At 47.0% G+C, this 9,529-nt stretch overlaps 1 protein-coding gene across 1 annotated transcript; it reads right to left on the bottom strand.

Annotated features, from left to right (window-relative positions):
• Positions 1-1,286: 1,286 nt before the first annotated feature.
• Positions 1,287-9,084, bottom strand: lactbl1b (lactamase, beta-like 1b). The gene is made up of 6 exons (XM_036530264.1): positions 8,975-9,084; positions 7,455-7,554; positions 6,428-6,585; positions 3,563-3,810; positions 2,418-2,523; positions 1,287-2,265 (listed from the first exon to the last, which is right to left on the bottom strand). Exons 1-6 carry the CDS (start codon positions 9,082-9,084, stop codon positions 1,287-1,289), a joined length of 1,701 nt encoding a protein of 566 aa, XP_036386157.1.
• Between the last annotated feature and the right edge of the window lie 445 nt (positions 9,085-9,529).

The raw sequence follows: 9,529 nt of genomic DNA, 5'->3' as shown, positions 1-9,529 counted from the left end.
GACGGGGAATGGGTATCTGATGAGCTGAAGCAGGACAGAGGAGCTGAAGCAGGACGGGGAATGGGTATCTGATGAGCTGAAGCAGGACGGGGAATGGGTATCTGATGAGCTGAAGCAGGACAGAGGAGCTGAAGCAGGACGGGGAATGGGTGTCTGATGAGCTGAAGCAGGACGGGGAATGGGTGTCTGATGAGCTGAAGCAGGACGGGGAATGGGTGTCTGATGAGCTGAAGCAGGACGGGGAATGGGTATCTGATGAGCTGAAGCAGGACAGAGGAGCTGAAGCAGGATGGGGAATGGGTGTCTGATGAGCTGAAGCTGCGCTCTGAGTTTGGTGCAGCTGCCTTCGCTCTCATTGGACAAAACCTCAGACCAGGCATGCAGATGCTGGTAGTTTATGGGCTCCATGAGGAAAATGGGTGAGTATGAATATCTGATCTAGGATTTTACAAAAGGGGGTATGGGGGACAGAGATGGATTTATGATGAGACTCATTTCAGCAGGGCAGAGGGTGGCTATGATTAAACTTATTATTCATATAGCATGCATGGACTTCATTCAACATTACAGATCAAATTACTTTACAATATTGTATGATTCACCACATTCTTTAATTTTCCTGCTCATACATTTAATTACTCTCACTTCCCAGATGGTAAAGGAATGTAAATGGTATGATGTCTATCACTGCACAGCCTTTGAGAATATTTCCATCTGTTAGTGGAAGTGCAATTAACATTTCATATCCGTAAAAAGATCATCCATCACGAACTTCAGATGAGATAATACAGATGTGTGCACAGTAAATTAAAACTTTCATGTTCGATTTAAAATCCTAAGTGATTGCTTATTGTCTGAAACATTGTAGCTCAATATTAAAAACCTTAATCTTTTTTAAAAAATATATTACATATTAAACAAAATTAGTGGGCTAATATCGGAGATTTGTGTGAACATATGAACAGCTGCCACAATGGGACTTCAAGTAACTAGCTACCAGTGGCTGAGATTGCTGTGGGGGAATATATATATATGGCAATTACTCAGCGATAGCAGATGGGCAATAATTATGTCCGATCTTCCTAAACAGCACTTTGCGGTGCAGGTGAACATGAGGCATGTCTGACGCAAACACAGAATTACATCCTGTGCTACACAGCACTCTGTGTTTCTCTGCACCTCAGTCTGCTTTTGGTCCTCAGCTCTGGTTGGGTCGGTGCACGAGGCCTCTTGAAGTGCTCAGCATGCGTGTCGGGCCGTCTCAGGCCTGATCCCTGGGAGGGGGGTTAGGTGGTGAAAGCGGGCTTTTGGGCGATCCGCACCACGTTGTACCTGTTCAGTCCCGGAATGTCGAAGCCTGGTGACACGCCCTTCTCGTCAAACACGTAGAAGTTGTACAGCTGCCCATCCTGGGCCTCCAGAGAGATGGAGGCAGAGCCAGCCTTCAGGAAGCAGGGGTACTCCCTCCCCAGCACCGCCCGGAAGACCCGGTCCTGCAGGAAGCTCAGCTTCACGCTTCTGTACTGTTCAGGGATCTGGTCCTCGATCTGCAGGCCAAACTGCTGCATGACCAGCACTCCGTCCGGCCCGCTTCTGATCTCGTAGAAGGCGCTGTTGGCATGGGCGTAGAGCCCGGCGTAGGGGGTGGGGTTGGGCGGCGGGGAGAGGACCAGCCGCGTGTCCCGGAGGGCCCGCTCCAGGGCAGGAATGATGTGGGCGTAGGCCTCGGCCGCCAGGTCCCGGCCAGGTGGCTTGGCTCCCGCCATTAACACCGCCAGGCCCAGCCTGAGCCGCGGCAGCAGGGAGAAGGTGGCGGAGTAGCCGTCCACATCGCCGTCCTTCCGCAGCACCTCGTACCCGAGCTGCTCACCCACCTCCCACGGCGTGCCCGTCCGTGGGGCGAAGTAGCCCCCGTCGCAGCGGGACAGGGGCGTCAGCAGGACCTTGAGGGTGTCGGGTTTGAGCACGGCGCGGTGGTACGCACCCAGTAGCGCCATGGCCAGCTTGGCCAGGTCTGCCGCCGTGGAGAACATCTGGCCCGAGGGCCGGTACCAGCCCAGGTCGTAGAGCCGTGCCAGCTGCCCACTGGGATACACCCCCACTGCCATGCGGCTCTGCACCCCTGGGGTGATGTCGAAACCCGTGTCCTCCATCCCCAGCGGGTCCAGGACATTCTGGGAGATCCAGCGCTGGTAGTCCTGGCCTTCCACCCTCTCACTCAGCACATGGGCCAGCAGGGAGAAGGCCAGGTTACTGTAGTGGCATCTGCAGAGACCAGCCAGACTCTTAGCAATGAGTGATAAGCTAACAGATTTCCAACGTTTCTTTTGTTATTTAATAGCTAAAAGTATGAGCTAAAACTATCTGTTAACCAATGGTGTGCATGACGGGGGGACCACGTGTACAAATGGTCTTACTTTGTTCCAGGATCTGCCACCAGCACATCATCCTGGAGAAGGCTGATAGCTGCCTGAGTCTTCCCCTTCCACAGCAGGTTGGTGGCCCTAAGCCTTCTGGGTAATCCTGGAGGCAAGCAAGATGCATGAATCCAACACATGGTCATCAGTCTATCATCAGACCCCAGATACCTGTATGACCTCTGTGGACTCTTGGCAGCTCTTCCCATACATCCTGAACTTTTTATCTCAGTGCCCCCTAGTGTTGGGAGGGGCTACCTGCAACCATCAGGACTTCACAGAGTCACTCGCCATCTTCTGGCTGCATTCACATGTTCAATCATAATTGTTTCGCTTGTGAGGAATTAGCTCTCAAAATATATTGATTAACTATAAAGCATTACCAAATTGAGAGCAGTTGCTAGCTCTCTGGTACCTCAGTAGTGCCGGGAGTCTAGTGAGTCAGCTACGGCCCTGTCTATCGTTAAACAGCAGGTAGCAGCAGGTAACACAGCCAGTGGTAGGGCCAGGGATACGGTGGATAAAGTCAATCTTCTGGGCATTATTACACACTCATAAATCCCTCCAGTTTCAGGTACAGCTAAGGCTAAAAACATAAGGTAAAATCTCTGTGTCCTTTGATCATTTCAAAATAACTTTGGCTGCAGTTTCCACTTAAGCTCGGGAATCAGCCTGAGTGCGATTCACAAAGTCCTTCCAAGCCTGAGATGTGAAAACAGCAGAAAGTTAGGAGCTCTCAGGTGGACACTTTGTACATTCCGTACCTTTCCTAGCCACCACATAAATCATTCTCTGTCTTAAATCGAAGAGTTAAGTGCCTTGGCGATTTCCACCCTACCAGGACAGGAATCAATGACCTCACAAAGGCTGCCCAAAAATTGCATGCACTACATGATTCTGACAGGGAGACACAATACAGCAGTCTTGGCCATCATAAATGATTTTTTTCTAGGCAAACTTAGGTTTTGTAGGTTTTGGACATATGTTTATATATGTATATATGCCATTAGCCTTTAGCCATCATAAATGATAAATAATAATAATAATAATCATAAATGATTTTTTCTAAACTTCCAGGGGACTGCGCTGTCCCCCTCACCCCCCGTTCCTGGGCCCAGGAGGTGGGCGGGGTCAGGGTTCCTCACCGGACAGCTGGCTGGCCATCCTACGCAGAGTGACACAGGAGGACTGAGCCTGGACCTCGTGGCTGTCCAGAAAGATCAGCCCGTCCATAATGTACTTCAGCTCCGGGTCCCCGGACCGGCCCAGGGGGTTCTTGATGGTGAAATTCTCTGCGTATTTCTCCAGCGGGTCATCCAGGGAACCCACCTTCCCCTCCTCCCATAGCTTGTACAGAATCAGGGTGGGGAAGATCTTGGACAGACTGGCGATCCTGACGGGCACAGAACCGGGACAGGCTGGGTTTGCAGGGCAGACTGGTTGTCTTTCCAGCCTGCAGCTGGATGGAGCAACAATACTGAGATTCAATCAGCACATGAACTCATCGTGGCAACAGAGAAAATACCATGCTAATGTTTAATAACATGGCACTGGTATCATTTTAACCATTATATGTAATTATAGCACTAATGCGCAACTGCAGTGTAATTATAGTGGAAACATACAGTCACATATGAAATGTGCAATCATAGTGCAAATGGCACAGACTGATGAGCCGTGTTTTTAGTTGTACATATAGCGCTTTATAAGTTACAGAGTGATAATGTACATTGGGACATACGTGTTGTGTATACTGTGCTATATGCTGTGATAATGAGAAAGGGAAGGCAACTCTGAAGATCTCTTATCTTATAATCACCTCAGTTTCCCCTTATGTGTAGTAGAGTGAATCCCGTTCAGAGAGCCTTTACTCCCACACCTCGGCTTGTCCTCACTTAATATTTGTTTAATCGTGAAAAGCTTCAGTGTCGGGATCAGAAGAGCAGCTCTCCTGCACCCCCTTTTCTGTGCTCACGCTGGGCTGATCGGAGAACCCACGGGGCATTAACTGACATTTAGCTTAAAGCTTCACTAATTAACGAGACAGAAAGTGGCAGGAAGGGGAGAGTAACAGACAGCCTAATGACTTCTAAATCATCAGTATTCAGGAGAGAGGAGTACAACACAAGTTTCTTCACAGTGGCAAAACCCACAAAAGTGTTTGGATGCGTGACTCAGACAAAAAGCTGCCAGGAGTTCTCGTTGTCTAAAATGAAGTGACAGGTAATCTGTCGCCCTCTGCTCCTGCTTGTGAAGAATATTTGACACACAATAAAGTTCAGAGCCTTGCTTTTGGATTTAATCAATTCCTTGACGTGTGGAAATCCCTCCAGAACTACTACTCTTTTTTGTAGGAGGTTACAGCTGATAAGTGCAGTCAAATCATATTCAAAACACTTGAGCAAATAGAATACACTCTTGGTAATTATTCTGCACTGTGAATTAGAAAAAAATGTACTTCCTCATTCCACAAATCAACGATCATTATTTGTAACAAGGTCGCTCTGGTCATTCAGGAAATTCATTTGAATGATGCAAAGAAAAGAAATGAGGCAAAGCGCCCATTAAGGCCTGTGTACACATCAGACGCACAATATTTCAGAATGCTAACGAAAACAATCATTTCCGCGAGGCATGGAGAAAACAAACAAATAACACTAACAAAACAGGAGGAGGACTGTGTCTTAACCAAACCGAAAAATCTGTGAAGATAACGAGGCCATTGCCGGATGTGAATATAACTACTCCTGGTACCATCAAACTAATATATGACAGCTGCAATTTGAACGACTTGCATTCAATACAAAATTCAGATGTTCCGTGGTCTTCATTTCCATGAAACAAATATGATGTTCCGTGACGCGTATCCCCTAAATGGTTCTCTTTATAAACATTTCTATTAATTTGCCATTGTGAGGCTCCCACACTGAGCTGGTCATTGTGCCAGGTGGCTGCTGGAGTAATGAGTCACTCTTTTACACATGCGCAGCTGCATTGAGGCCGAGCGCTCAGCAGACATCCCTCCTCTTTCAGCCAGACTCTGACGGGCGATAATTAAAGATGAGGCAGCTGTAATTGCATTAGCCACATGCACTCAATGGATTTCACCTCCTGACTGACACAATGAACATCAGAGCACATTCCAGCTTGCTGCTGCAAGCCGTGGGCATCCAGCATCTGTGAAATAAGGAAGAGCAGCCTTTTTTTTCTGCCTGAGCACATTGCAGGAAACATCATTCACCAACAATCATCAAGAGTTCACACTTAAACGTGTTTACCAAAATGACACATCTCTGCTGCAAAATACACTAAAACTCAAAACTGGGAAAACATGTTCAGAATAAGTCCATCAAACAATATCTTCTGTTTTTTTTCCAGAAAGCTCCCAGAATTTCACAATGGCACAATAAGCACTATAACATGATAAATAAGAATCAGCTTCAAAATGCTCCTAATACCATCAACTCAATACGACCTGGTCAGTCCTGAGTGCGCGCCCTCTTTTATGGACTAATCATAGATATAATAGAGTAATGAGAGCTCTGTAGTCTGCACACTGGTGAAGCCTACAATGTGAATGTGTGTTGCTAGGAAGGTTTCGGGTCACTGCAATAACAGTGAATGGCTGCCCACTGGCTGGCCCTCTCCATTAGGGCCTGGTTTCTGTGCTCTCCCCAGTCCTGCTTACCTGCAGGCAGATAGGACAGCATGCCTAATCTCAACCATGCGCTCTGCTGAGATAATGTGTTCAAAGTTACAAGCAATCACAATCAGAAGTTTTTTCTTAGCTGACCAATCAGTGAGCCACAGGTGCTTGTCATTACCTACGGGAAAAGAGGCTAAAAATCGACTCTCATTCCCCATGGGCCACGCATGCGTATCTCAGAGGTATGACAGGGGGGCAGAGACAAGGCTGGTGGATAAGCACATGCTTTCCACAGCAGAAAGGTTGCCTCTGCACGGCCTTTAACCTGACAGACCTGCCGGAAGGATCCACGCCATCCCCTCACCTGTAGATGGTGTACTTGTTGGGCGGGGCAGACTTGCGGTCCGTCCCGTTCCTTCTCCCGAAGTTTCCTGTCCACAGCACCGTGTCGTTGTAAAACACGATGGCCGACAGTGACGGGAGACTTCTGGGGTGCAGACTCCTGCGAAGGAGTGTATCCACCTGAGAGAGAGATTCGTTCATTAATATATACAGTGTTCCTTATAAAAAGCAAAATATGATAAAATATATAAGAACTTTGCAACTCACTGATTCAAGACATATTGCACATATTCAAACAAGCATTTCTTATTGTCTGTAGAATGGATTTTAAAATGTATTTAATTCTATAAGATGCATGTGTGGAGGCAGTGATGAAACACATTGTGCAATATATGCAGTGCATTTTGACATATATTAAAAAGGTGCATTTTGGATGTTTCTGAATGTTGATTTCATACTTAGATGAGCACGCATTCTTCATTTGGCCTCAGGGCAGAGACGTAAAACTCCCAAAAAGAGACTCTCTGGCTGAGAGACTCAGGGACTCGCAGTGGGGAAAGGTTTTCACCAGGGTCAGGATGCGGAGGTTGTCGTGACTGGTGCTTCTGGCCTCTAACTCAGGATCAGGGTTGTTATGTATTCATTTATTCAGCCTGTCCCTCCACCCAGAGCCACTGCCACTGCTCTACAACGCGTCTGACGGGTCTGAAACGTACAACTCAGGTAAATTCTGTTAGTAAGCAGTGCAACAGCAGCGCCTCGCCCGAAATTTCACCTGATGACCCTCATGACCCATTTCTCATGGTACGGTCACCCGTACCGATCATTTAAATTCTTATCAGTCTCTCACAAGAACAGATTTTCAGCTGCCATGAGCACCGAGGAAAGGAAATGAGTAACATCTAATCAAGCAGTCTGCTGTTCGCAGCAGAGACAGGCCTTAACGCTCGTCTCCGACTCACATTTTGTCCTGTCGGAATGCAGCTTGTCAGAACCCTTAGCAAGGTGTTTTCAGTGGACAGCGGCACTACTGCAAGACAGTGACCCACCTTCTCTAGCGCCCCCTTGAGGATGGGGATGGGATGCTGCAGGGGGGTGGGTTCAGGGAAGCGGGGACACATCCTCTTTGTTTGATCACTGCTGCCCATACTTTCATCTACAGAGAGAGTGAGAGAGAGAGAGAGAGAGAGAGAGAGAGAGAGGGAGAGAGAGGGAGAGAGAGAGAGAGAGGGGGGAGAGACAGTGGGAGAGAGAGAGAGGGAGAAGGAGGGAGGGGGAGAGAGAGAGGGAGAGAGAGAGAGAGAGAGGGGGAGAGAGAGAGAGAGAGAGAGAGAGAGAGGGGGAGGGAGGGAGGGAGGGAGAGAGGGAGGAAAGACAGAGAGGGAGGCAAAGAAAGGGAAAGTGACAGAGAGGCTCAACACAGAAATAAGTGCCTACATTTACCATGGATTCCGCTTATGATTGTACAGCATGTTATTTCTGTTGTTAATGATGTATAGTTCTTTCTAAAATGTCACAATTTTACCTGAGAGAAAGTAAGAAGGAGGCAGATGAAGGACAAATGTACCTTATGGCAGAGGAGTCTCCTGTGTGCTATTATGACCATGATTTTTATTACAAAAATCATGAAGCACATACAATAGATACCTCATATAGTGGCATGACTAGATCTGAGCTGTTCCTGTGTTTACAAACAAACACACCTTGCTGGCTTCAGCATTCTAATACACCCCCCCCCCCCAGGACAGAGAACACCGTGATGCATATTGCATATGGAAATGTTCACAGCCTCACAGCTTTGCTCTGAACATATGAATTGAAATGTTGTGATGTATAATAAACAAAAGCAGACAATCTAAGCTGCTGTTGAAGGCGAGTTACTCAACATGCTCTGTTTACCTCATGCCTCATTTTCCACGCTGTGTCTCGCATCTGGCCACAACACTTTCACTGAACCCTAGATGATTAACTTCACAATCAATTGTTCTACACCATTTTTTAATTGCGCTATTAATCACATTAAGTTAAATGCCAATCGATGTTGCTAATGTGTTTGTTAATGGGGACAGCTATCATACCACAATTCGCCATGTATAAATCTCACTCTTCATGTTTTAACTTATCTTCATTTAAGGTACACTTATATGAGGGAGTATAACAATAATAAACCTTACAAAAACATGCAATTCAAGATATGAATTACTTTCCCTGTGTGGAGTAATGTTTTTTTTTTTTTTACCTTACTCTTCTCTGCTGTGTTCCTTTGATTTTTCATGGATTGTTTTTCAATGTAAAGCTGAAACCTGAAAGCTTGGAGAAGCGTGGCATGGTAGTGGCCAGGAGTTAGAAGCTTTGCTGGAGAGATGGTCTGTATCTGTGGCTGCTGTTGCAGGCCTGTTGTGACATCATGTTCTATCCATGTTACTCAATGGGAACCATTTTGATGTAAAATTGTGCATATCTCAAAAATATTTTGGAAATTGACACGAAAGGCACAAGCAATGCAAGCCCATTCTAGCTGAATGTTAAGTTGCCTATAATTAAGACTCAAGCCAGTGTAATAATCCACTCACCAGGCTGGAGTTTGGGCAGCTGGTACTGCCAGAGGAAGCTGCCCGTCATGATGAGGGAGAGGAAGAGGAAGAAGAGCAGTCCCAGCTGCGTCCACCTGTCCTTCATCCTGCTGCTCCTGGTGAACCCCCCCAGAGCTCTCGCCGAGCCAGCCTGTCAAACACAGGCACTCAGACAGCCAACGGCTTATTTACACACTACATTATTCATTTTCACAGGCCATTTCCTTACCCACAGGAGAGATGCGTACAGCTCCTTATCCAGGGTCATCCTCACTCGTTATGAATGTATACAGCTCAATATGTGATTAGATAGCAAAGCCGGAAACAAACCACAGAAGCGTTCAGAGTGGGAAGCTGGTTGCAAAACTACAGACCTGCCACTTTAGCATCTGCACATATTCTGTCTTCAAGGGCACTTTGGCAGTGGCAGTGCTGTGTTTTTTCAGCCTGATATCACCGTAAAAGGAGACTTAAACGGCCTGTCTGATGACCCTGAAATTACAGGGTGCAGAACATTGTGTATGAAAAGGTGAATGCTGTCACCCCACAGT

The sequence above is a fragment of the Megalops cyprinoides genome, chromosome 6 (genome assembly GCF_013368585.1).
Source record: "Megalops cyprinoides isolate fMegCyp1 chromosome 6, fMegCyp1.pri, whole genome shotgun sequence".
Lineage (NCBI taxonomy): Eukaryota > Metazoa > Chordata > Actinopteri > Elopiformes > Megalopidae > Megalops > Megalops cyprinoides.
This window is presented reverse-complemented; position numbering and strand designations above follow the sequence as displayed.